We start from the raw sequence: 27,662 nt of genomic DNA, 5'->3' as shown, positions 1-27,662 counted from the left end.
TTAACACTTCATTTCTGAAAAGTGGAGATTTACCATTCTGTAGACATCATCAGAAACCATAACAACAATTAACATTATAGGCAATAACTTTAGTAGGAACTTGTTAGGTTAATATGTTCTCTCATTTTAACAGGCAGGTTATAGTACCCCATGTGCTTGTTCAGAGGGTTGAGACATGTGCACATGTTACAAAGTAAGCTCTCCTAAAGATGCGACACACCTCTGAGAACTGACTTGATTACATACATGGCCTTTTGTCTGTTTCCTAAACAAGACACTTTTTTTTTTTTTTTTTGGCCAGTCCTGGGCCTTGGACTCAGGGCCTGAGCACTGTCCCTGGCTTCTTTTTGCTCAAGGCTAGCACTCTGCCACTTGAGCCACAGCGCCACTTCTGGCCATTTTCTGTATATGTGGTGCTTGGGAATTGAACCCAGGGCCTCATGTATACGAGGCAAACACTCTTGCCACTAGGCCATATCCCCAGCCTAAACAAGACACTTTTTCCTCCCAGTGCTGGGGGTCCTCTCTTCTCCCCTCCTCCTCCTTCCTCCTCCCCCCCTTTTTTTCTGCCTTTGTCTTGAGCTCGTGTTTAATCATGGAACTTTGAATTTATGTTTTCCATACAGTAAAAGCATTGCTTTTTGGTACTTTAGTTTCATAATCCTGGGGATTGTACTCAGGGCTTTGAGCATGCCAGGCAAATGAAAGCTCTGCCACTGATCTACGTTCCCCAGTCCCTTTTGTGGTGTTTTAACTTGAGAATTATAGAGAAATTGAGAGAGCCCTATGTTTGTGGAAGCAATGTGGTATATGAATTTGTGTGTCATTACAAATGCTATCATGCATTTCTTTCTTTACAGGTAGACGAAAACCGAGAGTACATCGACCTCGATCTCCAATACTGGAGGAAAAGGACATCCCACCCCTTGAATTTCCCAAGTCCTCTGAGGATTTAATGGTGCCTAATGAGCATATAATGAATGTTATCGCCATTTACGAGGTACTGCGGAACTTTGGCACTGTTTTGAGACTGTCTCCTTTTCGCTTTGAGGACTTCTGCGCAGCTCTGGTAAGCCAAGAGCAGTGTACACTCATGGCCGAGATGCACGTGGTGTTGTTGAAAGCTGTGCTGCGTGAGGAAGACACTTCCAATACTACCTTTGGACCTGCTGACCTGAAAGACAGTGTCAACTCCACTCTGTATTTCATAGACGGAATGACCTGGCCGGAGGTGCTGCGGGTGTACTGCGAGAGTGACAGGGAGTACCACCACGTTTTGCCCTACCAGGAGGCGGAGGACTACCCCTACGGACCCGTGGAGAACAAAATCAAAGTTCTGCAGTTTTTAGTCGATCAGTTTCTTACGACAAACATTGCTCGTGAGGAGTTGATGTCTGAAGGGGTGATCCAGTACGACGACCACTGTAGGGTGTGTCACAAACTTGGGGACCTGCTTTGCTGTGAGACGTGTTCCGCTGTATACCATTTGGAATGTGTGAAGCCCCCTCTTGAGGAGGTGCCAGAGGACGAGTGGCAGTGTGAAGTCTGCGTGGCACACAAGGTGCCTGGTGTGACTGACTGTGTTGCTGAAATCCAAAAGAATAAACCGTATATTCGACATGAGCCTATTGGATATGACAGAAGTCGGAGGAAATACTGGTTCTTAAATCGAAGACTCATAATGTGAGTAAATCTGGTCATATTTGTATGTATTTACAATCCAACTATTTTCTGTGTGATTAACACAGCAGAGCTGTGCTGTTGATGTGGTATCAACCTCTGTAATTTCATAACTTCTGACTTGAAGGAATATGTGTATTAATACAACTTTTAAAATCATAAAGGAAAAAGAGTTGGAGAGATGCAAGATTCATGCCAATGTTTTCAACCACTAGGGCTCCTCCTGGGTCTCTTCCTCCACAGCCCACTCATATATTTGCTCTAATTGTGGTTAGGATTGTTTTTTAAAATGGAACAGCATGGGGGCTGGGAATGTGACCTAATGGTAGAGTGCTTGCCTGGTATGCATGAAGACCTGGGTTCAATTCCTCAGTACCACATAGATAGAAAAGGCTGGACAAGGTGCTGTGGCTCAAGGGGTAGAGTGGTAGCCTTGAGCAAAAGAAGCTCAGGGACAGTGTCCAAGCTTGGAGTTCAAGCACCAGGACTGGAAAAATAAAATAAAATAAAATAAAATGGACCATGAACAAATCTTGGTGCCAGAGGAAAGGTTGGTTCTGTCAGTACTGCCTGGTTGCAGTCTCCCAGGGGGAAATAATCCCAGCAGATTCCCCCTCAAAATCTGCTCTCCACCACACCAGGATTTCAGCAAGCTCTTTCACGCTCACACTTTTTGTAGCCAAGGCATCAGGCTATTCTTTTAAAAATTTTGTTTTTTGAGATGGTGTCTTACCAGGTTTGCCCAGGCTGGCCTTGTAATCCTCCTGCTTTCATTTCCTAAAGAGCTGGAATCCCAGGGGCTGAGGATATGGCCTAGTGGCAAGAGCGCTTGCCTTGTATACTTGAAGCCCTGGGTTTGATTCCCCAGCACCACATATACAGAAAATGGCCAGAAGTGGCGCTGTGACTCAAGTGGCAGAGTGCTAGCCTTGAGCAAAAAGAAGCCAGGGACAGTGCTCAGGCCCTGAGTCCAATGCCCAGGACTGGCAAAAAAAAAAAAAAAAAAAAAAAAAAAAGAGCTGGAATCCCAGGCGGGCACCATCATACCCAGTTTCTGATTCTTTATTTATTGTGTGTGTGATGGGTTTGGACTTGGCTGGAAGCCTGTGGAACTTTTTGTGCCTTGGGTGCTCTGTAGCTGTAGAATGAGATGTGGCTGTCATTTTATCCATTGGACATTAGGTAGCAAAGTTGTGTCCTTTGGTTCTGAGAACTCTCCTGACAACTTCCTCCTCTTCTTTCTCTATTGCTATTATTTTATTGAATGTTGCACTTCCTATTTTGGTCTTCTGATGTTCTTATCTTTTGTCTCCAGTGTTCCTCTAAGTTTTATTTCCTCTTTGGGTTACTCAGTTTTTCTCAAAGATTTTCTTATCTTGATCTCACAACCCTGCTACCTACTACTTCGGCTAACATAAATTTCTTTTTTTTCCCCTAAGAGTCTTAGAAAATTATAATCCTAGAATCGTTCCGTTTTTGTATGTCAGTCCTGGGACTTGAACTCAGGGCCTGGGTGCTGTCCCTGAGCTTTTTTTTTTTTCTTCAAATTTTTATTTTTATTATCAAACTGATGTACATAGAGGTTACAGTTTCATACGTGAGGCATTGGATACATTATCCCTGAGCTTTGTGCTCAAGGCTAGCACTCTACTATTTGAGTCACATCTCTCTTTCTAGCTTTTGGTGGTTAATTGGAGCTAAGTTTCTCACACACTTTCCTGCCAGGCTGACTTGGAACCATGATCCTTAGATCTCAGTCTCCTGTGTAGCTAGGATTACAGGCATGGGTCACTGGCACCCAGCTAGAATTTTTCTTTTTAAAATTAATAACCCCCCCCCCAAAAAATAAATAAATAGAATTAATAAAACCTAAAAAATCAAAACAATCTCTGGTACCAGTGGTCCAGGCCTACAGTCCTAGTTACTTAAAATGCTCAGATCCAGCGGGGTGGTTTAAGTTAAGAAAGGCTAAGAGACTTCATCTCCAAGATAACCAGAAAAAACTTGCTGGAGGCATGGCTCAAGTGCTAAGGGAACAGCTGAGCAAGTACAAGGCTGTGTCCCAGTCCCAGTCCCAGTCCCAGTACTATACCCCTTTCCCTAAAAAATTCCTGCTTAGAACTCTCAATCCTCCTGCCTCAGTTTCCTGTGTGCTGAGGTTACAGGCTTGCACTGACATACTTAGCCTCTTGAGGATATTAATTATAGGGTTTTTTTCCTTGTATACTCTGTTTCTTCTAAATTACTTCTTCCTTTGTTTGTTTTGGTTTCTCTCTTCCATTCTCAGATGTCTATTAATCTTTAATTTTCTGCTCCTAATGAACATTGTGGAACTGTCTAGCTAATTGGAAGCTCTGAGCAAGTGGGTGGGCCTTAGCAGTTTTGAGCTTAAACACTGGTGATTTTCATTGTGTGTTTTATCAGGGTGTCTCTGCTGTCTGTACTGTTAGCTCCATTTTTTTGAGAGCTGGGCAGGAGGCCCGGAGAGTTCTTTTCCAGTGCTTAGCTTGGAGCTCGCAGGTGTGGCTGGTGGCTGAGTGATGGAAGTGGGCTGCATTTATCCTGTAAATAGCATACCATGTAAAGCTCTAGTTTTCTGATAGGTAGGCCTTTCATTCACACCTGAGCCTGGTGTCTCCTGGCCTAGAGCACTTTAGTTTTACATCCTCTGGGGACTGGATGTTTAGTGGTTTGGATGGGAGAGATGTTCTAGAGACCTTCCCTTGAACAGTGTGCAGCCGGTTCTGTTGCAGTCCCTCTCTCCTGCCTTGCGAGGGACCGGGAGTGTGCACTGGCTGCTTCGCAGCTTCTCTTAGTTTCAGATTGGGCTTCCTTGGCTCTGCACTTTGACAGTAATCCGTTGTCCATTTGCTTTCCTTCCTGCTTTCAACTTTTTTTGTTGTCTTAACTCTTTCCTTATCCTTGTTAGCTTATACCTCTAGAAATATTCCTTTTTTAAAAAAAAGAAATACAATTAAGGATGTGTGTGTGTGTGTGTGTGTGTGTGTGTGTGTGTGTGTGGTTTGTTTGCTTGTTTATTGAGTCTCTCATAGCCCAGGTGGGCCTGGAACTTGCACTTCCTGCCTCAGCCTCCCCCATGTGTGGCTCCATGCCTGGTGTAAAGAGAAGGAAGCAGTGTTAGATCTGTCACCTTTTTCCAGAAACTGACATAAAAGACATATAAAAATTTTAAAGGAAGCCAGATGCTGGTGGCTCGTGCCTGTAATTCTAGTTTTCAGAAGGCTGGGGTCTTAGGATTGAGGTTTAAAGACAGCTCTGGCAGGAAAGTCTGTGGGACTCATCTCCAGTTAGCCACCAGAAAGCTGGAAGTAGAGCTGTGGCTCAAGTGGTAGAGCATTAGCCTTGAGTGAAAAAGCTTAGGGATAGCACCAAGGCCCTGAGTTCAATCCCCAGAACCGGCACAAAAACAGTTTCTTTTAAATTTTAATTTTATTGCCTAGATGATGTACAGGGGTTACAGTTATGTACATAAGGTAGTGAGTACATTTCTTGTCATAATTGTTACTCCCTCCCTCATTGTTCTCCCACCTTCTCTCTCCCCACAAAAACTTAAAAAGTGTATTTTGTATCTTTTGTTTGTATCTTTATGCCTTTTTGGCATGTTAACCTTGAACCAGGATTCACCTTTAAAGTAGCTGCAATTATGGTCTTGAGCCACAGGAAAAATTTTTTTTTTGTTATATGTACACTACTTCTGAGTGCTTTTAAATTTTGAAGTAAAACCTTTTTTTAGAAAACAAATGAAATTAAATGTTTTAAGTATCATTTTATATACTGATACGTCAGGTAGCAGATGTATAATACTTAAGGGAAGCAAAGAAATGTATACTTCTGAAATCTCATGATTCACTTTTTATTTGTTTATTTGTTTTGTTTTTGTTGCCAGTCCTGGGGCGTGGACTCAGGGTCTGAGCACTGTCCCTGGCTTCTTTTTGCTCAAGGCTAGCACTCTGCCACTTGAGCCACAGCGCCACTTCCGGCTTTTTTCTCTATATGTGGTGCTGGAGAATTGAACCCAGAGCTTCATGTATACAAGGCGAGCACTTTACCACTAGGCCATCTTCCCAGCCCCATGATTCACTTTTTAAAGCACACATGAACAAATTCCTGATACATACATTGTTAAGTCAAATACTTCTAAGTTGAACGGTAAAATCCTTTATTTATGTTTGGCACTAGAACTATATAGTTAGCCAGGTGTAAGTGGCTCACTGTAATCCTAGCTGTTCAAGAGGCTGAATCCTGAGAATTGTGGTTTGAAAGGCAGCCCAAGTAGACAAATCCTAGCGATGCTTATATCCAGTAACTAGCAAGAAGCTGAAGTGGAAGTGTGCTCAAGTAGTAGAACGATAGCCTTGAGCAGAGTGAGAGTACAAGACCCTGAGTTCAGAGCTCCAGCACTGGCATACATACACACAAGCAAAAAGGCATTTAAATACTCACTTCAAGAACTCAAATTGTAGTCTCTCATATTTCCAATACTGGTATGTTGTAAAGGCAAAGAGTAAGGTACTTTAGACACATAAGGATAGGTTTTTTTTATTTGCCTGGGGCTTGGTACGCAGGGCCTGGGTACTGTCCCTGGCTTCTTGTTTGTTTTGTTTTGCCAGTCCTGGGGCTTGAACTCAGGGCCTGAGTACTGTCCCTGGCTTCTTATTGCTCAAGGCTAGCACTCTACCACTTGAGCCACAGTGCCATTTCTGGCCTTTTCTATATATGTGGTGCTGAGGAATTGAACCCAAGGTTTCATGTATATGAGGCAAGCACTCTATCACTAGGCCATATATTCCAGCCCAGGATAGTTCTTTTGTGCTGTGATATTTTGAAGATTTCTTGTTTAAGTACTTTAAACATTGTAGTTAGTGGTATTAGTGCTCTGTGTCAATAATTTAAGTAACTGAAAATGTTACTTTTTTTAAAAATGAAAATAAGATTAAGATAATTTAACCTTAGTGCCCCCTTGTGGCAGACAAGAGGAGAACCCCTGTGAAAGTTTCAGAGTTTGGTCTGGCTTTCCTGCAGCTCAGAAACTTTTAAAATGATCATTCTGGGCAAAGGGAGATATACACAACAGCCTGTTGGTGTACAACTGGTAAATATACAGCAGTGCCTGGTCATTTTTAATTATTGCTTATACTTAGTAAGTGTTAAAGATAATTGTGGGGCTGGGGATATGGCCTAGTGGTAAGAGTGCTTGCCTTGTATACATGAGGCCGTGGGTTCGATTCCCCAGTACCACATATACAGAAAATGGCCAGAAGTGGCGCTGTGGCTCAAGTGGCAGAGTGTTAGCCTTGAGCAAGAAGAAGCCAGGGACAGTGCTCAGGCCCTGAGTCCAAGCCCCAGGACTGGCCAAAAAAAAAAAAAAGATAATTGTGTAGATCAATGATACATATAAGAAAAGTTCTTGGGCTGGGAGTGTGGCTTAACGGTAGAGAGACATGTCTGCCCAGCATGCATGAAGCTGCTGGGTTCAATTCCTCAGTCCCACGTAAACAGAAAAAGCTGGAAGTGGCACTGTGGCTCAAGTGGTAGAGTGCTAGCCTTGAGGGATAGTGCTCAGGCCCTGAGTTCAAGCCCCGACTGGCAAAATAAATAAATAGATAAATAAACAAACAAGTAATGCCTGTCCTGGCGCTTGAATCCAGGGCCTGGGTGTTGTCCCTGCACTTTTGTGCTCAGAGTTAGTGTTCTACTACTTAAGTCACAGCTCCATTTCCAGCTTTTTTTGCTAGTTAACTGGAAATAAGAGTCTCAGGGACGCTGGTAATATGGCCTAGTGGTAAGAGTGCTTGCCTCATATACATGAAGCCCTGGGTTTGATTCCCCAGCACCAAATATATAGAAAACAGCCAGAAGGGGCGCTGTGGCTCAAGTGGCAGAGTGCTAGCCTTGAGCAAAAAGAAGCCAGGGACAGTGCTCAGGCCGAGTCCAAGGCCCAGGACTGGCATCCCCCGCCCCCCCACCCCCCCAAAAAAAAGAGTCTCAGGGACTTTTCCTGCCCAGGCTGGCTTTGAACTTTTATTCTCTAATCTCTGCCTCCTGAACAACTAGGATTACAGGCTTGAGTCACTAGCACCTGGCTTATTTTTTATATTCCAAATGAGCTAAATTATACTTATCACCTTTTTCAGTTTTTCACTGCCATTTCTCCACTTCCCTATCTGTGTTTAGCCTTCTGGACATGCCCACGCTGTAACATATTTGAAACAAAATTCATAACTCAACCCCATTAGCTGCGCCTTCATTCAGTGTTCTCAGTAACCACTAACTGTCCTGTGAATCACATTTTGTGTTATATCGTTTGTTTTATCTCTTTTTTAAAAAATTTGAGACATTGTCACTATGTAGCCAAGCCGGCCACAAACTTGTGATCTTCATGTTTTAGCCTTCTGAGTGCTGGGATTACAAGCATGTACCACTATACTAGGCATTTATTATATACCTTTTAAATACTTCTTAACTTCTCTTCAGTCTCACTATTGCTGCCATAATACAAGTCAGTACCATCTTCAGACTAATCTTACACGTAGTTCTTTATTCTCACCCTCCAGTTCTGTTTTCTTAGTTGGTAGTGTGTGTGCGTGCGTGTGTGTGTTTGCGTGCGCGCACACACTGCTACTTGATCTTGAACTCAGGGCCTAGGTGTTGTCCCTTTTTTCCACTCAAGGCAAGCCATACCTCTGAAGGTTTGGGTAGGTAATTGGAAATAAGTGTCTCATAGACTTTCCTGCCTCCACTGGCTTCGAACCATGATCCTCAGATCTCAGCCTCCTGAGTAGCTGGGAATTCAGACGTGAGCCATTGACACCCAGCTCTGGTAGAGATTTTAGAGCAGGAGTTTTGAGAAGGTTTCCTTAATTGCTTCCATTTGCTTTCTTTTGTTGTTATTGTTTTGTTTTGTTGTGTTGTGTTTTTGGTGCTAGTACTGGGCTTGAAGTCTACCTGGTGCCTGGCTTTTTCATTTGAGGCTAGTAGCACTCTACCAATAAGAGCCATACTTCCAGTTCTGGCTTTTGGATATTTAATTGGAAATTTAGAGTCTTGCAAGACTTTCCTATCCCAGCTGGCTTTGAACCTTGAACATCAGTCCTCAGATCTTAGCTTCCTGAGTAGTTAAGATTACAAGTGTGAGCCTCTGGGGCCTGGCTCTGAAAGGTTTAAGGTAGCAGGAATTTATTGTCTATAGTCCAGGAGGCCTGAAGTCTGTAATCACAGGTCATTAGAGCTGGTTTTCTGGAGGCTGGCCAGGAGACTGCTACTTCACCTGGCTGCTGGCTGGCTGGCTGGTTGGCCTAACTCTCCTTTCCACCATCCCTCATATTATAATTTAGTTTATTGTTTTCAATCTGACAAAAGTCAAGAAAGGATAATCCATTTAGGTGATTGAAGTTTGATGGTAGATACTGTTAAATTAATTAATCATTCATTTAAACAATGCTTCCTAAAATGCAAAATTAAAATATTTTCCTTTTCAAAACATTCCTTTAATTTATCAATAACTGCTGTTATGGCAGGATAGCAGCAATGGAGGTTTGTAACATCTGAGGATCTTAGGTCCACACAAAGCATAAAGACATTGCAAACAAACTAAAGGAAAACGAGAGGCCAACATTTTTTCTTCTAATGGTAATTCATCACGATTGATAATGTAAACCTTGATCTACTTTTCTCTACTTCTAATAAAGTATAAGCTATGCAGATAAGACAAGGCAAGTAAGAACTTTAGAAAAGATTCGTAGGGGGGCTGGGGATATGGCCTAGGGGCAAGAGTGCCTGCCTCATATACATGAGGCCCCGGGTTCGATTCCTCAGCACCACATATACAGAAAATGGCCAGAAGTGGCACTGTGGCTCAAGTGGCAGAGTGCTAGCCTTGAGCAAAAAAAAGAAGCCAGGGACAGTGCTCAGGCCCTGAGTCCAAGCCCCAGGACTGGCCAAAAAAAAAAAAAAAAAAAAGAAAGAAAGAAAAGATTCGTAGGAAATAAACTTTGGGGCAATTAAATAGTCATTGTAGTATATCATCAAATAAGTTGAACAGAGAGATACAGAAATATAAATTTGCTGTGCATTCACGTAACTTGAAAAGTAGCAGAATTAGTGTGTTTCATAAAATTACTCTTGAAGTAAAGTATAGCTGTTTATCACAATTTTTTTATTGTTTTTTTGTTTGTTTATTTGTTTTTTGTTTTTTTGCCAGTCCTGGGCCTTGGACTCAGGGCCTGAGCACTGTCCCTGGTCTTTTTGCTCAAGGCTAGCACTCTGCCACTTGAGCCACAGCGCCACTTCTGGCCATTTTCTATATATGTGGTGCTGGGGAATCGAACCCAGGGCTTCATGTATATGAGGCAGGCACTCTTGCCACTAGGTCATATTCCCAGCCCACAATTATTATTATTTTTTTTTTTGGCCAGTCATGGGCCTTGGACTCAGAGCCTGAGCACTGTCCCTGGCTTCTTCTCGCTCAAGGCTAGCACTCTGCCACTTGAGCCACAGCGCCGCTTCTGGCCGTTTTCTGTATATGTGGTGCTGGGGAATCGAACCTAGGGCCTCGTGTATATGAGGCAGGCACTCTTGCCACTAGGCTATATCCCCAGCCCCCACAATTATTTTAATATATTGCTGTTCTGAAATAAATTTTAAGCTCAGGAAAGTAGGATTTGGAGTTGAGTTTAAAAAGTCCATGTTTCTTGACCAGAAGATTAAGAATATCACTCTAGTCTGTCTATTTTGTATAACCCTCCCTCCTTCCTTCTCTCCTCCCTGCCTCCCTCCCTGCCTCACTTTCTTATTTATTTATTTATTTTTGGCCAGTCCTGGGGCTTGGACTCAGGGCCTGAGCACTGTCCCTGGCTTCTTTTTGCTCAAGGCTAGCACTCTGCCACTTGAGCCACAGCGCCACTTCTGGCCATTTTCTGTATATGTGGTGCTGGGGAATCGAACCCAGGGCCTCATGTATATGAGGCAGGCACTCTTGCCACTAGGCCATATCCCCAGCCCTCACTTTCTTATTTTTGATAGTGTTGAGTGGGAGGGGTTGAACTCAGGGCTCTGTACTTGCTAAGCAGGTAGTCTTCCTTCTTAGTCCAGGCATGCCCCAGCTCTTTTTGCCCCAGTATTTTTCTTTTTTATTTATTTTATTTTATTTGCCAGTCCTGGGGCTTGGACTCAGGATCTGAGCACTGTCCCTGGCTTCTTTTTGCTCAAGGCTAGCACTGTACCATTTGAGCCACAGTGCCACTTCTGGCCATTTTCTATATATGTGGTGCTGGGGAATCGAACCCAGGGCTTCATGTATATGAGGTAAGCACTCTTGCCACTAGGCCATATTCCCAGCCTTGCTCCAGTATTTATTCTCCCCCCACCCACAAGTCCTGGGGCTTGAACTCAAGGCCTGCACTGTCCCTGGCTTCTTTTTGCTCAAAGCCAGCACTCTACCTACTTGAGCCACCGCGCCACTTTTGGCTTTTTCTTTGTATGTGGTGCTGAATAACTGAACCCAGGGCTTCATGTATGCTAGGCAAGCACTCTACCACTAGGCCACATTCCCAGCCATCCAGTCATTTTTTTAATAGTGTCTTGAATTTTTTTTCTTTGCCAGGCTGGCCTAAACTGTAATACTCCTGTTTCCACTCCCAAGTAGATACTAATCCCAGTTTTATTGATTGAGATGGGCTCTCCCTAACTTTCTGTGTAGTCTGGCCTTGGACTTCAATCCTCTTAGTCTCTACTTCCAGTGTAGCTGGTTATTGGTGTGAGCCACTAGAACTTAGCTACTACTCTCTTATTTATCTATGCATCTGTCTCTTTCCTCTTACATAGGTATCAGCCTTTGGGTTTAGGATAATTTCATCTCAGAAGCTAAAATTACATCTGAAAGCCCTATTTGCAAAGTAAATGGACTTGCATTTAAAGGGACACAACTAACATTTCAGGATTTCTTACTCCTCATTTCTGTGATTTGTTTACAAATAAAATCTGAACCTCGTGTGGTGGTGTATGCTTGTAATCACAGCACTCAGGAGGCTGAGTCAGGAGGTAGAGTTCCAGGCCAGCCTGGACCACATAGCTCCCTCCTGTACCTGCAAAAAAAGAGAGAGAGAGAGAGACGTGAAACAAAATTTAAAACCTATTATTAAACTTCCTATCTAGTCTAATTGGTCATACTTACTGTGTAGTCTAAAAGTCAAATAAACTGTATAAAACTATAAGTGTGTGTATATGTTATGCACATACACCATATGTGTACATATATCCATATACAACATATGCATTGTTTGCTTGTGGTTTCCCTTTGTGGTAAGTGGGTTGTGGAGTAGTAGCTCCGCAGGTGAGCCTCAGAGGGCAGCCAGGCCGTTCCAGCCCGCCTAGGGAGTGAACGCTGTGGACGGGAGACACAGAGCTCCCAAACCAAAGAGGCATATGAGTGGAAAGCTGCTGTGGTCTCTTGTACAATTAGAACAGACAGTTTTGATTTTATAAGCTTTGTAAGTACATCCAAACACAATATGAGCATCAACAGTAACTTCCTCTGACAGCATTAGCGGTTCCTATTTACTGTTTTGCCACTTTATACTTCACAGTGAATTTATCCCTCTGCTGCCTTAAGAGGAAAAAGTTAAGTCTGTGAGTATTATTGTTGATGAGCAGAATAAAAACTAGAGGGCTGGCACCTCATTTTTTAGAAGCGTTAAGGAACTTTAGTCTTAAGATCTTTGTCAGTGTGGTGTGTGTGGACAGCATGCCACAGGAAGAACGATGGAAGTATTTGGGCATGTTTAGCTTGAAAGGAAAAAGCAGAGTAAGTGATGGGTGCTGTGAACAATTTGAAGGATTTGTGCGGAGGAGGTGTTAGGTTTGTTTCACATACCACTAGCAGGCAGGATCAGGACTAATTGTAGAAATAGGCAGGGCATGAGTCATCTCATTATAAGAAAAACTTACTAAATGCAGCTCCAGTCAGAATGGCCTGCCAGAGGAAGTAGTGAGTTTTCTATTGTGAATGGGAGATTCATAGTGTTAGATGTCACCTGCTAGTGCCCCTGTTAGTAGTCTACGAATCACTTGGAAAATCAACAGAATGTCTACTCAGCTAATGTGTTCCTGTAGCATCTCATTTTCTTAGTGAAAATAAATAACAGCATCTTTATAACAAGAGAAATCTTTAAGACTGAATTTTTAGAAAATAACAGGTTCAATAATTCTTAGTCTTAGAGCTAAGTACTATCTAATTTGATATTGCCACTTAGATTTTTGCTACAAGGTTATGTTTTAAAGCTGTGTGTGTGTGTGTGTGTGTGTGTGTGTGCGTGTGTGTGTCTGTCTGTCTGTCTGTGTGTGATGTACATGTACATACACACCAGGCCTTGAACCTCAAACTCTGGCTCAGCTTTCTTTGCTCGTAGTTGGTGCTCTACTATTTGAGCCTTAGCTCCAATCCAGCTCTTCTACAAGTTAGTTGGAGATGGAGTCTTGCAGTCTTTCCAGGCTGGACTGGCTTCAAGCTATAATCCTCATATTTCAACCTCCTAAGTAGCTAGCATGAGCTACTGGCATTCAGCCATTTTCTTTATTTTTAATATTTTAAATATCCTTTTATTGATCTAAGATTTTCTATACCTCTTCTTTCACCATAGTTCCTGAATAACCTGTTCATGGGAATATATATATATATATATATATATAGAGAGAGAGAGAGAGAGAGAGAGAGAGAGAGAGCGCACGCGTGCACAAATATATATATATTTTAAAAATTTTTTCTTGTCAGTCACGGGTACTTAGGGAGTCCCTGGGTGCTGTCCCTGAGTTCTTTTTCTTTTTCTTTTTTTCTCAAGGCTAGCACTCTACCACTTGAGCCACTTCCGGCTTATGCATATATGTGTATATATGTGTATATATGTGTATATATATATATATATATGTGATGCTGAGGAATCGAACCCAGGGCTTCATGTATACGAGACATGCACTTTACCACTAGGCCATATTCCCAGCCCCTCCCTGAGTTCTTTTGCTCAAGGCTAGTGCTCTACCACTTTGAGCCACAGTGCCATTTCTGGAATTATAAGTTTTTGCTACTTTATTTAGTATTTTTTGATCATCCATGATATGGTGGGCACAGTAATAGACACTTTATCATAATTCCTTCAAGTCTATGGTGGTCCTGAGGCATCTTACAAGTGGAGTAAATAAAATGGTTTAGAGATTCAGAGTTTTGTACTCGCCATGCCTTTATGTCTGAAATGTCCCAGCCTATTCAAAGCCATATGTTTTCTATTTATGGCATGCTAGTAAGCACTCTACCACAGAGCCACGTTCCTAATCCCAGGTCCTGTGTTAAAACCCAGTTCTCGGGGCTGGGGATATAGCCTAGTGGCAAGAGTGCCTGCCTCGGATACACGAGGCCCTAGGTTCGATTCCCCAGCACCACATATACAGAAAACGGCCAGAAGCGGCGCTGTGGCTCAAGTGGCAGAGTGCTAGCCTTGAGCGGGAAGAAGCCAGGGACAGTGCTCAGGCCCTGAGTCCAAGGCCCAGGACTGGCAAAAAAAAAAACAAAAAAAAAAAAACCCAGTTCTCTCTGCTCCATCATTCACCATCAAGGAAACAAAAAATCATTAGGTGCAGCACACTGCTTAAACTCCTCTTGAATCGGAGTGGAAACACCATAAGATGTGTTTTGTGAAGTCTTGATGTAGGTATGTAGGTGTTCATCTGCCTTGTTTTTTTAGCTCGTGACTATCTCTGTTGAAGTCTCCACTTGTCTTACAAATGGATAGGAACTCAGGAGAGTTGTAGACAAGAAAGGAAGCTATTCTGCACCAATTTGAGCTGTATCTGTCTTTATGAAAAAAAGTTGAAATGCTGGATGACTTCCTCAATTGAGCAGAACTTAGCAGTTAACATCCTTTGTGAAAATAATGCTAAACTGTATTTCAGTGTAACTTGGTCTCTCCAATGTACTAAACATACATATTTCTGATGGGCTCAGGTCTTAAAATCCTCACTGGGCAGTTTTTATTTATCTTTTTTTTGGCAGGGGGAATGGTACTGGGGTTTTCAAGGAATTCAAGGTATTTCAAGGCCTTAGGTTTACTAAGCAGCACTTACCACTTGAGCCATGCTTCCATCTCTTTTTGCTTTGGTTGACCAGGTTTACAGTCATGAGCTATGCAATATGCACTGCTGATTTTTTTTGTTTTTGTTTTTCTTTTTGCCAGTCCTGGGGCTTGAACTCTGGGCCTGGGCAATGTGTAATCTTCTTTTATTCAAGTTAGCATTGTACCACTTGAGCCACAGCATTCCTTCCGCCCTTTTCTGTTTATGTGGTACTGAGAAATCAAACCCAGGACTTCATGCAAACTCAGCAAGTACTCTATCACTAAGCCACATTCCTAGCCCTGCTCTGCTGATTTTTGACTGAGGTAAAACTCATCTATTCTCTATTAAATGCTTTGAATTTGAGGCTGTGTGTGAGTCATGTTTAGGTATATCTCTTATCCAGCTTCTGGTCCCAAATTTCTTCTAAGAGGCTGTGGACTCAGAAATCAAAACAATTAGAGGTTGCTTAACTGAAATAAGAGTAAATGGAGTTTGACTAAGACCTGAGGCATCTGTGTGCTCATATTGAGCTTTTCTGCACACACTTGTGTTCTGGAGAGATGGAATTGTTACCTGAGTACCATTATGTCTAACATGTCCCATCCCTCCCTCATTCTACCACAGAGAAGAAGATACGGAAAATGAAAATGAAAAGAAAATTTGGTACTACAGCACAAAGGTCCAGCTTGCAGAATTAATAGACTGTCTAGACAAAGATTACTGGGAAGCAGAACTTTGCAAAACTCTAGAAGAAATGCGTGAAGAAATCCACCGGCACATGGAGATAACGGAAGACCTGACCAACAAGGCTCGGGGCAGTAACAAGTCCTTTCTAGCGGCAGCTAATGGTGAGGGGAGAAGTTTTCTTGTTTTATTTTTTATTAACTTTGAGAAGTTCATGGTTTCAAATCACTATAAAACTTAATAATAGACAAAAATGTCCAAATTATGTATTTTACTTTAACTCTCTTTTATTTTCCCAACCAGTTCACCAGATGCTATTCATTTTAGAATTTTATGGCCTGCCTTGGTCTTTGTTAATATTCACATCATTTTTTCTCTCTTTTTTTTTGTTTTGTTAGAGTTTTCAGAGTTTCAGTGTTTTGTTATATAGCTTGGACTAGCCTCTAACTTGTGTTCCTCTAACTTGTCTGTCTTGCGAGTTCTGGGACTGCAGGTGTGCCACCACCACAGCCAGCCCATTAGTTTTTGTAATTCAAACCTCCCTCCCTTCTCCCACCCTCTAGTTTGAGCATTTCCTCCCCCTCCCCTTCCCCCTCCCCCTTCCCCTCCCCCAGAAGTGGTGCTGTGGCTCAAGTGGCAGAGTACTAGCCTTGAGCAAAAAGAAGCCAGGGACAGTGCTGAGCCAAGTCCAAGCCCCACGACTGGCAAAAAAGAAAACAACTTCTTTTACCCTCAAATCAGTATGTATAAGTTAATAAATAAAGAGTTGACATTTGAAATTGGAACTTTCATAGAACATTAGAGAAGCTAGGATTCACCTAAGTAGTCTAAATTTAATAGGCTATTAAAGCTTTTTTTTTTTTTTTTTTTAAGCCAGGCACCAGTGGCTCTCACCTGTAATTCTAGCTGAGATCTGATGATGATTCGAAGCCAGCCCAGGCAGAAAAGTTCCCATGAGACTCTTAGCTCCAATGAACTACTCAAAAAAGCTGGAAGTGGCACTGTGACTCAGATTGTAGAGTGCTAACCTTTAGCACAAAGAGGCTCAGGGACAGCACCCAGGTCCTGAGTTCAGCCCCAGGACCTTTTCATCAGGTGACACTTAGGAAAGTATAGTGGGTATACAATAGTTTGGCTAGGAAAAGCTTTTGTAGTTGAATGCCAAGATAGAGAAGTAGTATGCATTTAAGAAAATGTGGTTGATAGTTAGGTTTTCTTTCTTTTTGTAGGAAAAAGGGGCTCAATATTGAGGTTTGAACTCAGAGCTTTGTACTTATTCTGCTGCTTGAGTCAGTCAGTTGCAACCCTTTTTGCTTCGGCTATTTTTGAGATAAGGTCTCAACCTCAATCTTGCTATTTACATATACTTCATGCTCAACTTTTCCAGTTAACATATGAGTCTCCCTCTTCCTCTTCCTCTTCTTCTCTCTCTCCTCCCTCTCCTTCCCTCTCTCCCTCTTTTCCTCCCTCCCTCCCTCCCTCCCTTCTTTTTTTCCTTGGCTCAGACAGGCCTCAAATCACAATCTTACTTAGCTCTGCTTCCCACCTAACTAGGATTACAGTCAAAACCCCACTGTTCTTTGGCTTAGATTTTCTTTTGCTAATAAAAATTTCTCTGAAAATTAGTGATATAAGTACTCTTGGATAAGTTTAGTGTACTTACCAAGTGTAGATAAGCTTGGGAAAATTAGTGCTACAAATTAAATGGAACAAAACATAATGTAAAATGAAATCTTGGAATGACTGGGGTGATGAAGAGGATTGAGATAGCCAGTGGGGTTGCCTTCAGTTTGGAATGTTGTAACTCTCTTAGCTTTGAGTTCTCATTCATTCCTGCCTCCCCTCCCCCTTGATGCTTATACTGAGGTTTGAACTCTGGGTCTCACTCAGTATTCTACCACTTGAGTCATACCCCTATCCCAGCTCTGAATTCTTAAAACAGTCAGGATTAGGGAAACTGAGAGAGTATGGGGAGAAATAGTTTTTAGAGAAAAGTTATTTTCAAATAGTTCTGTATTTGCTCAGTTTATACTTGAGGAAATAAAGCCCTAAAGAGGTTAGAAACCTTGCCTAGAGCCACAGAGCATATTCAAGTCGGATCTGCATGGTTTTTTGTTTCTGTTTTTGCCAATACCTGAGTTTGGACTCAGGACCTTGTGCTTGCTCAGCTTCCCTAGATTGCTTGCTGAGCTGGCACTGTACAACTTGAGCCATGTGTTCAGCCCTGCTTTTTGTTGGTTACTTTAGAGCTGGAGTCTCAAGCTTTTCTGCCCGGGTTGGCTTTGAACATCAATACTGGCTTACAGTTTTGTTTTTATTTTTAGTACTGGGATTTGAACTCATCCTTTCACTCTACTACTTGACTCTAGCCCTTTTGCTTTGCACTTTTTGCTTTTGTGGTTACTTTTTTTTTTTTTTTTTTTTGGCCAGTCCTGGGGCTTGGACTCAGGGCCTGAGCACTGTCCCTGACTTCTTTTTTTTTTTTTTTTTTGGCCAGTCCTGGGGCTTGGACTCAGGGCCTGAGCACTGTCCCTGGCTTCTTGCTCAAGGCTAGCACTCTGCCACTTGAGTCACAGCGCCACTTCTGGCTATTTTCTGTATATGTGGTGCTAGGGAATCGAACCCAGGGCTTCAAGTATACGAGGCAAGCGCTCTTGCCACTAGGCCATATCCCCAGCCCCTGTGGTTACTTTTTAGATAGATTCCACTTTTGCTTTGGGCTGGCCTTGGACTGAAAACCATCTGTGTAGCTGAGATTATAGATAATGCACCACCATGCCTGACTTGTTCTTTCAGGTAGAATCTTGATAACTTTTTGCCCAGGCTGCTCCTCTGAATTTCATTCCTCCTATCTGTCAAATAGCTGAGGTTACAGGTGTGACTGCCTCTAGGTCTTTAGGTAGTGATCCTTGCATTGTGATTATGCTGCTAACATTGAGTCTACGTCAGCTTACAGTGTCTTTCCTTTGGCAGAAGATATAATAGTAATCTACAGCAAGTCTCAATTTCAAATGATAGACTAATTTTTCTTTCTTTTTTTGAGATAGGTCTTGTAACATAGGCTGGCCTTAAGCTCAGAATTCTCCCTCCTTAGCCTTTTGAGCACTGGGATACAGGTGTCACTAATATGCTGAACCACCCCCAGCCCCTTTTAAAGAAAGCAGTAGAATGTTTATTATTATTATTATTGTATTTTTAAAAAACCAGTCTTGGGGATTGAATTCAGGGCCTGGGCACTGCCCCTGAGCTCCTTTTGCTCAAGGCTAGCACTCTACCACTTGAGCCACAGTGCCACTTCTGGCCTTTTCTGTATATATGGTACTTTGGAATTCGAACCCAGGGTTTCATGCATGCTAGACAAGTACTCTACCACTAAACCACATTCCCCATCCCTATCATATATTTTATAAAAGTGAAGGAACCCTAAATTGAGTTTTGTAAACAAAATTGTGTTCTAATATTATTTCATAGTTATAATGATTTTGAAATATTTATATTTTCTCTTGAGGGTCTGGGAATATGGCCTAGTGGTAAAGTGCTTGCCTTGCATATATGAAGTCCTGGGTTCAATTCCTCAGCACCACATATATAGAAAAAGCCAGAAGTGGAGCTGTGGCTCAAGTGGCAGAGTGCTAGCCTTGAGCAAAAAGAAGCCAGGGACAGTGCTCAGGCCTTCAGTCCAAGCCCCAGGACTGGGGGGGGGGGGGGGGAATAACATTTTTGTTTTCTCTTGAATAACATATATAATAACTCTTAAGTGGCATTTGGTGATACTTTCATATTATATATGCAAATAAGACTACTCATTTGTTTTTTTTCAATCATAGAAGAAATTTTGGATTCAATAAGAGCCAAAAAAGGAGACATTGATAATGATAAAAGCCCAGAAGAAGTAGAAAAAGACAAGAATGAAACCGAGAATAACAACTGTAAAGCTGCTGAGCCAAGCAGAGAGGAGTTTGATCAGTCCTGTGAAAAAGAGACGGATGGCAGAACACCAGATGACAATCGGGAGCCAGGCAAATCTGAGGGTAAAAGAATTACTTGCTTAAAAAGAATTGCCTCATTAGTTTTGTTCATGAAGCATCCAGTTTTTACTTGCAAAATGACAAATTATTGCAGACAACTACTTTTTATTTCAAATGCAATTAAGATATTCTGTCTCTTGTAGCATGCTTAACAGTTGTAATGAATTTGGTAGATTGATAGATTTGCAATAATAATACTGTTCCTGGATCTCTAAAATATTTCTTAAGGAATTACCATTCGCTGTGTGATTGGTTGGTGAAGTTACTATTGTTACCTTACTAATTTATACACTTTTACATGTGATTGAATTATGTTCATTTTTACATACATTCTTAAAATATCAAATACCCATTGCAAAACTATCCAAGAATCTATAATTGCTTTAAAATGGCCATCAAATAGCCGCAGATTTTTGGTTATTGCTCATTTTTATGGGTTGGTTGAATGTGGCCATTTGTCCCAAAGCAATTTCAAAGAATATCTTTAAAGTCTTATTGTGCATTTTGCTGTAGAGCCAACAGAAGTTGGGGATAAAGGTAACTCTGTGCCAGCAAATCTTGGCGACAACACAACAAACGCTTCTTCCGAAGAGACTAGTCCCTGTGAAGGGAGGAGCCCCGAGGGGTGTCTCTCTGAAACCCATGATAGCAGCAACATGGCAGAGAAGAAGGTGGCATCTGAGCTCCCCCAGGATGTGCCAGGTACAGAGGGCCGTGTATCCGTGCCTCTGTAATGGGGGGATCCTTCCCTTTGCAGCACAAGCTGAGTGTCACCTAGAACTCTAAAGTATGTGCTCATTCATGCTGCTTGCTCACAGTGCCATTCCTCATTGCTAAGTTGTCACCTAACATTTAAAGTTCCAACCCATCATAATCCTCATGCTTTTTAAACTTCATCAAGCTGTTTTTGTTTACTAGATATGTATATATTTGCTCACCAGATCGTTGTGGCAGATATTTTGGGTTGAATTACTTGCATATTAATGGCTGAGTGTTGAATGATTTGGCCCTTTGAGCTCTGTATGTACTAACACATTAATTGTATGTTTGCATGTTCTCATATCATTTTGACATTTCAAATTCATAATGTTATGACAGTATCCATCATCACAAAACATTTTTGCAAGGTATATTTTTTCTGTAAGTTGTATTTGATTAAAATTAAATTTAAAAAATTTAGTTGGTTGAATGTGGCCATTTGTCCAAAAGCAATTTTAAAGAAAGTCTTTAAAGTTTTGTTGTGCATTTTGCTGTAGAGCCAAACAGAAGTTGAGGAGAAAGGTTACTGTGTCAGTAAATCTTGATCACAACACAACAAATGCTTCTTCGAAGAGACTAGTTCCTGTGAAGGGAGGAACACTGAGGGGCTTATATGCTTATGGTTCTTGTTTGTTTCTTTTTGTTGTAAGACTTTTTTTTGTACGTGTGTGTGCTGGTATTGGGACTTGAACTCGGGGCCTCTTGCTCAGCTTTTTTGTTGGCTAATTGAAGATAAAAATCTCATGGATTTGTCTACCTGGTTGGGTTCACACAGTGATCCTCATTTTAGCCTCCTGAGGAACTACGATTATAGGCGTGAGCCACTGGCACTTGGCTTATTATAGGAATTTAAGTATGTTATTTAAAAAAGTAAACACTTGTGAGGCTGGGAATGTGGCTTAGTTGTAAAGTGTTTGCCTAGGATGCATGAAGCCCTGGGTTTGGTTGCTCAGCACCACATACACAGAAAAAGCCAAAGTAGACTGTGGCTCAATGTGGTAGGTATAGTGCTAGCGTTGAGCAAAAGAAGCTTAAAGACAGTGCCCAGGTCCAGAACTCAAGCCTCAGGACTGGCACAAAAAAAGAATAAGGAAAAAAAAGAAAAGAAAAGCAAACATTTGTAATCCTTCCAAAAACTAAGAGTAATATTTGAAGGAAATCTTTAAAGATCCTTTCCTGTGCCTGAAAGAACAGTGTCACCTATTTTCAAACTGCACCAGAGCTGACGTGTTAGAAGTGCAGCAAAACCCTATCTGAAAAATAACCAAAGGCCCAGAAGCATGCACAAGTTGCAGGGTACCTGCCTAGCAAGCATGAGGACCTAAGTTCAAATGCCAACACCACCAAAATGAAGACAAGACAGTTATGTTGACCTAACTCATAGCCCTTCTGTGGTTTGGTTGTGTTTGTTTTTTTCCCCCTCCCAGCAAGAAGTTTTCATATCATTTCCAACAATTACTGTGAAACTGCTTTTTCTTTCAGTATTTAGTTTTAGAGTTTGCACTGTTGAGGATTGAACGTAGAGCCATCCCTATGTTAAGTGTGGGTACATAACTGTTGAAGTATTCCCCAGCTCTATATAGATTTTGTGTTATTATCATTTTAAGGCTACATTCAGTGCACCTCACTGTGTTTTCATGCAATCTGATAGAAGATATTACACAAAGGAAAAATAACAAATGTATAGCTTAAGAAGTTATAGGAGAACATAAAAGAATGGCCCTTTTTCAGGATCGCCAGCATAGTGGGTATAATCAGTGATCCAGAACATTTTATGTGGATCTGACTGAAAGACCACATAGTGATGTTGGGTAGTTTTTTGTTTTGTTTTGGTTTGTTTTTCTTGGCCAGTCCTGGGGCTTGGATTCAGGGCCTGAGCACTGTCCCTGGCTTCTCTTTGCTCAAGGCTAGCACTGTACCCACTTGAGCCACAGTGCCACTTCCAGCCTTTTCTGTTTATGTGGTGCTAAGGAATCAAACCCAGGGCTTCATGCTTGCAAGGCAAGCACTCTACCACTAAGCCACATTCCCAGCCCATAGGGTAGTATTTTGAGAAAGATGGGTAGACATCACTTCAAGTTAATTTCTTTGTACCGTTCCCTCATTTTATTTCTGTGTCCACCTTAGTTCAGGAGAATGTAATATTGCCCATAATGCAGGTATGCCACTTGGCATCCAGTATGACTTTAAAGTCATGCTTAAGCAACCAGAGGCTGAATTTCAGAATTAGACTAGTGTCCTGGATTCAAAAGTTTTCAGTTCCAGAGTGGTCAGTGTGTAATTTCTAGAGAAAGAACATCTCCTGGCATCTTTCTTTCTTTTTTCTTTTCCTGTTGTGTGAACTCAGGGCATTGTGCTTGTTCCATTTGCTTGCTAGGCTGGTGTTCTACCAGTTGACTTATGTCACCAGCAAGGCATTTTACTGATTATTTTGGAGACTCCCATACTTTTTTAGCCCAAGCTGTCTTTGGACTTATTAGCCTCGCTTCTTGTAATACATGCATCTTTTATTGTGTCATGGCCCTGTTGAGAAATACTTTGTTTCTAGTCTGTTGTAACTCATGCTTTGCTGAATCACTCTGTAGATAAGTATTTTAGAATTTTTGCTAGTTTATTTTGTGATAGATTCTTAGCAGTGGAATTACTAGGTGAATAGTAAATGCATGTGTAAAATTTCTAGGTACTGTTAGTTTTCTTTTATTTACCTTGGACCCTTTCTCCAAAACCACAGCAGTGTGTGGGAGTGTTTTAATCCACTGCCTGAGCATATTGTGAGACTTGAATTTCTGCCAGTCTGATACCTAAATAGTGGCTTCTCCATGTAGTGTTTTTTTTTCCTCCCTTTTTTTCCTTGTGCAGTTTCTGGGACATGAACTCAGAGCCTTGCTCTGTCACTCAGCTTTTTCCACTGAACATTGATGCTCTACCACTTGAACCATATGTCCACTTCTAGCTTTTTGCCAATTAATTGGAAATAAGAGTCTCTCAGATTTGTCTGCCCAGAAAGGCCTCTGACTTTGGTCCTCAAATCTTAGCCTTTTGAGTAGTAAGGGTTACAGGCATGAAGCCACTGGCACTCGGCTCTTCATATAGTTTCATTTCACGTTTGTCCTAGCTTGAAATAAGTGAGTATATGTCTGTAAGTTCAAGGCTACTTTCATTTCTTTTACGATTATTCCTCTTTTCCCATATTCTATCTGATTGTTGATTCTTCTACAGAAAGATTTTAGGAGCTTATACATTTGAAATAGTATGACCGACTGTCAAGTACTTTTTACTTGGGGTAACTTAAAGTACACCTCACTGGTAACATATAAAGGCAGAGTGACACTTCTAATTTCTGAACTGCCGTGGAAATGTTAAGGCTTTCAGTTTGTGCAGGTACTAATTTTGATATACGTTTAGAACTAAGCTCTTAGTGATAGTATAAAACTGTCCAGAAAATCTGCTCACATCTAGGTATGTTTTGGTGGTAGACAGTTTAGGCAGAAAACTAGTGAATAAATAATCTTGTTGAAATCTGTTTTCAATACTGTTGAGTAGTTGCTATCTGGCTTAACCACCTGTGCAGTATCTGCAGCACCCCAAGTTTTGTGAAGTAGTTGTAGCCGTTGGTTTTGCTTTGCTTCTGGCTCTCCGAAACTTTGCCCTCCACTAGACTTAAGAGAGTTAACAGACTGAGAGGACTTTTTAGAAATTTACCAAGTCTTCTCACATCATGCCTTTCATTCTTCATACACAGCCAGCCTTGCTTTTTAAAATACAAGCTTTGTAATGAAATCCCAATGAAGTGCCTTTTCTGACAGTTACTTTTTATGTGATTATTCCATTTAAAAATGAGATATTCTATTTTTCTAGAAGACTCTCACAAGCCATGTGACAGCAGTAAGACTAGTGCTTCCACCTCCTCCGTGCAGCCCCATCTGGAAAACAGTAGCAGCAGCAGTGAGCTCAATTCCTCCCCCAGTGACTCTGCTCAGGCCGCTGATGACCCTGAAAACGGAGAAAGAGAGTCCCATACACCTGTCTCTATTCAAGAAGAGATAGGTAAGAATATGCTTCTGCCTGCAAAGGAAGCATTTTTCAATTTTATTTTTAAACATTTTCTTTTTTTTTTAACTAAAAGATTGGTGGGGTGGGAAGATTGAACTTTTCCATTTTTTTCTTTTCTTTCTTTTTTTTTTTTTTTAAGTAACACTTGAACTTGTTTTTTTACTTAAAATAATATGGAAGCACACAGAAGGGAAAAAAATGAGACACCCTTTTCATCACCTTCCTCGCAGGAGTATAGTTCCATCAGCAGTCTGAGTTACATTCATACACGTATGTTTTCGCAGTTTCTTTTTTTATATTTTTTTCTTTCTTTCTTTTTTTTTTTTTTACATAAATGGGATTATTCTGCATGAATTGTTCTGCATTATGGTTTTTATTTTTCACTCAATAGCACATGTCAGGAATCTTGTGAAGTTCAGTTCATTCTTAGTTTCTGCATGACGTTTGACCATCCCAGCAGTGGTGCTTTTCCGCATCCTCAGTCCGTGTCTTCTGTGCTCGTCAGCATGGCCAGCAGTAGTAGAATTGCTGGTCCAATGTTAGAGACAGTTTACAAGTATGGCTTTTGCTTAATTGTGTGTCAGAAAGTAATTCTAATAACTCACAGGTCTAAATTTTACACTGTCAATCTTAAGCATTTTGTGAACTTGCATACCCCTGTTTACTAATATGGCTGAGCTGCTTATGTGTTAATTGAATTGATTATTCCTATCTTTGTTCACATTTTCCATTTGAGTTTTGAAATTTGTCTTTAGTGAATTTTAGAAATGTTTTTCTGTGTCATGGTTATTAAATTTTGGGTGTCCATGTATTGTTACAGTAGTTATTCATTTTTAGTTATTAGCTGTCTGGTCATACCAAAATTTCTACATTTTTATGTGGTTAAACATATTGATCTTTTTCTTTAGGGTTTGTCTGGATTTTCTGCCTTATTAAGGAAGACCATCTCCATCCCAAGAATATACATGTATTTCATAGTCGGTTCCTATAATATTTAGAGGATAATTTTATATGTGGCATAAGACCTGTGGGAGATATGTTTTATTTAGGACTTTTTCAATTGCAAGTGATCAAACTATCTTAAACTAGCTTATAGGGAGAGGAAATTAATTAATTCAGGCAGGTGCAAACTGTAAGGCATTGTTGGGCATAAGTGGACCCCCAGGTATAGCTCCTCATTCTTACTTCCTCTTTTTCTCTCCACCTTTTGGATCTACATTTATCTGTGTATTAGTTTCCTTCTCTCCTGATACAGACAGGCCTTTTCCAGTGGCAGGGAAGGTGGCACCAGAAGTTTGTTTTCATGTCTTCCCAAGGTCTGTGACCCAAAGGGAAAAACCCCTTTTTACTCCATCCACATCCAAAGTCCTTGAGGAAGGAATTTGAATGGCCTATTTGGGATCCTATTGTTCTCACTCCTATGGCCCGGGGAGGCAAGGTATTATGATTAATGGCTCCAGCAGAAGTAAATGATGACAGTGGGGTAGGAGTGGCTCTCCAAAAACCAGGGGGCCTGCACAGATAGAACATAGTAAATAGCTGTAGTTCCGCCCTTGGTTACTTAGCACATACACATTTTACTCGCATTTATTCATATACATCCGGTAAACATGCCTCTTATCTCATGCAAAGAGCTCACCTGCAACTGAGACCCCAAACTTCTTTCCCACAGTAAAATCCAGTAATCATATCTAGACTCAACTCTGGGGCTTTTGTTTGTTGTTCATTCTTGTTGATAGGTCTGGATATGGCTTCTCTGAATTTCACAACCCACAAGCCGAACTCTGAACTTAACTGCCTGGAACACTTCTTATCCTGACAGTGGAAGTACTCTTTGGTAAATCTAGAAGAATGACGGTGGCAGAGAAGGAACAAGCATACGAGGGGTCCCTTCTGGAGGCCATTCAGTCTCACAGTCTCACTCCTGCTAGCTGTTCCTAGGAATAGCTTGCTGGTTGAACAGTTAGATGCACCAGTTTGAGAGGTTTGGAATTTTTTTTCCTGCAGCAGTACTAGCATTCCCTTATGGGGTGCTAGGTACCCCACTAGTTTCTCATCATGCTTCATATCCCAGGAGGTGAACCTCTCTATATCCTCAGTTTGTCAGCTTCATAGGTCAGTTACTCTTGCCCTCTATAGTCTGTCCCTAACCAAAGAGGCTGAAGGAGAGGTGATTTAGTTGTTGGCTGGAGAAGCACTGTGGTTTCACCTCAGCACCTTGTGCTTGCCAAGCAGGTATTCTACCACTAGGCAATGTTCCCAGCCCTTTTGTGCTTTAGTGATTTTTCAGGGAGAGTCTTGTGTTTCTTGCCTGGGCCATCCTGAACTACAGTCTTCCTGCTTACGCTTCCCTCATAGCTGGGTGGACAGGTATATGCCACCATGCCTAGCCTTTTCATTGAAATGTAATCTTGTGCACTTTTAGCTGAGGTTCACCTCAAGCCAGGATCCCCCTAATCTCTGCTCTCCAGGTAGTTGGGATTACCTGGATGAGCCACCTGTGCCTGGTCTGATTCACTCCTTTGTAATAGGAAAAATACGGCCCTTGGGGCAGAGTGTGTTCAGTAAGGACCTCTATTCTCAGCCTTGTTACCTTTTTCTACTGTTTCCAAGTTTTGCTTGGGCATGAATTTACTCTTCTTATATGCAATCAACTTGACAAATGGCAAAGATTACTTCTGAATTAGTGGCTGTACATTGAGGGATTTCTTTTAAAAAGCATTTGTCTTTCCTTTGCTATTTTCAGGAAATCCAAACTAGAATAAATAGTATGTATAAACTCTTTGCTCCAGGCTGATACAGATGGTCCCAAGAAATTGGCACCTAAGTTCAGCATGTTGGCCTAAAATTCCAGCACAAGTAGCGTCATGAGCTGAGACCCAAGAAGAGGGTTAATGGTCTGGCCAACTATCGCATCACCATAACATCCAGGTTATCAGCCTTCCATCCTAGCTTGGCAAGATACTCGAGTGTCCCTACTCCACCGTGCTTTCATCAGTACCATACTGTGGACTCCAAGTCTTACAATTCTCTCCTGAATTAGGTAGAATCTATTTGTTTGTTTGGCTAGGAATCCATTCATTTATCTTGCTTGAAATGGAAAACAATTTTTCTAGCATAGTTGACAGGGAAGGCCAGCACTAGAGACAGCCTCAGGTGCATTATTTCAACGAACATTTTATAAGCTTAGAAGTAGCCAGCTCCCTGTTAGGTTATAGTTTAGGAATAGCCAGCTCTCTGCTCAGTAACAGAAAAAGCAGAGATCTGTCTTCATCTCCAGATTTTAAACAGTTGGGTAGGATGCTGCATTTATTGGGCCACCTAGCCAGGTCCTGG

The 27,662-nt window shown here is 41.5% G+C and overlaps 1 protein-coding gene across 10 annotated transcripts in view; it reads left to right on the top strand.

Annotated features, from left to right (window-relative positions):
- Bptf (bromodomain PHD finger transcription factor) overlaps nt 1-27,662 on the top strand; it is a 113,206-nt gene that overhangs the window by 20,936 nt on the left and 64,608 nt on the right. For 4 of the 10 annotated variants that reach the window (XM_048366980.1, XM_048366978.1, XM_048366973.1 and 1 more), the window contains exons 2-6: nt 861-1,683; nt 15,427-15,650; nt 19,314-19,517; nt 20,028-20,216; nt 24,132-24,320. In XM_048366980.1, coding sequence (XP_048222937.1) covers nt 861-1,683; nt 15,427-15,650; nt 19,314-19,517; nt 20,028-20,216; nt 24,132-24,320 — 1,629 coding nt within the window. The remainder of the gene's footprint in view (nt 1-860; nt 1,684-15,426; nt 15,651-19,313; nt 19,518-20,027; nt 20,217-24,131; nt 24,321-27,662) is intronic. The other 6 variants (XM_048366981.1, XM_048366979.1, XM_048366977.1 and 3 more) reach the window with 4 other exon arrangements.

This window comes from Perognathus longimembris, chromosome 17 (genome assembly GCF_023159225.1).
Source record: "Perognathus longimembris pacificus isolate PPM17 chromosome 17, ASM2315922v1, whole genome shotgun sequence".
NCBI classification, from domain to species: Eukaryota; Metazoa; Chordata; class Mammalia; order Rodentia; family Heteromyidae; genus Perognathus; species Perognathus longimembris.
Note: the sequence above shows the minus strand (reverse complement) of the source record. Positions and strands in the feature narration are given on the sequence as shown.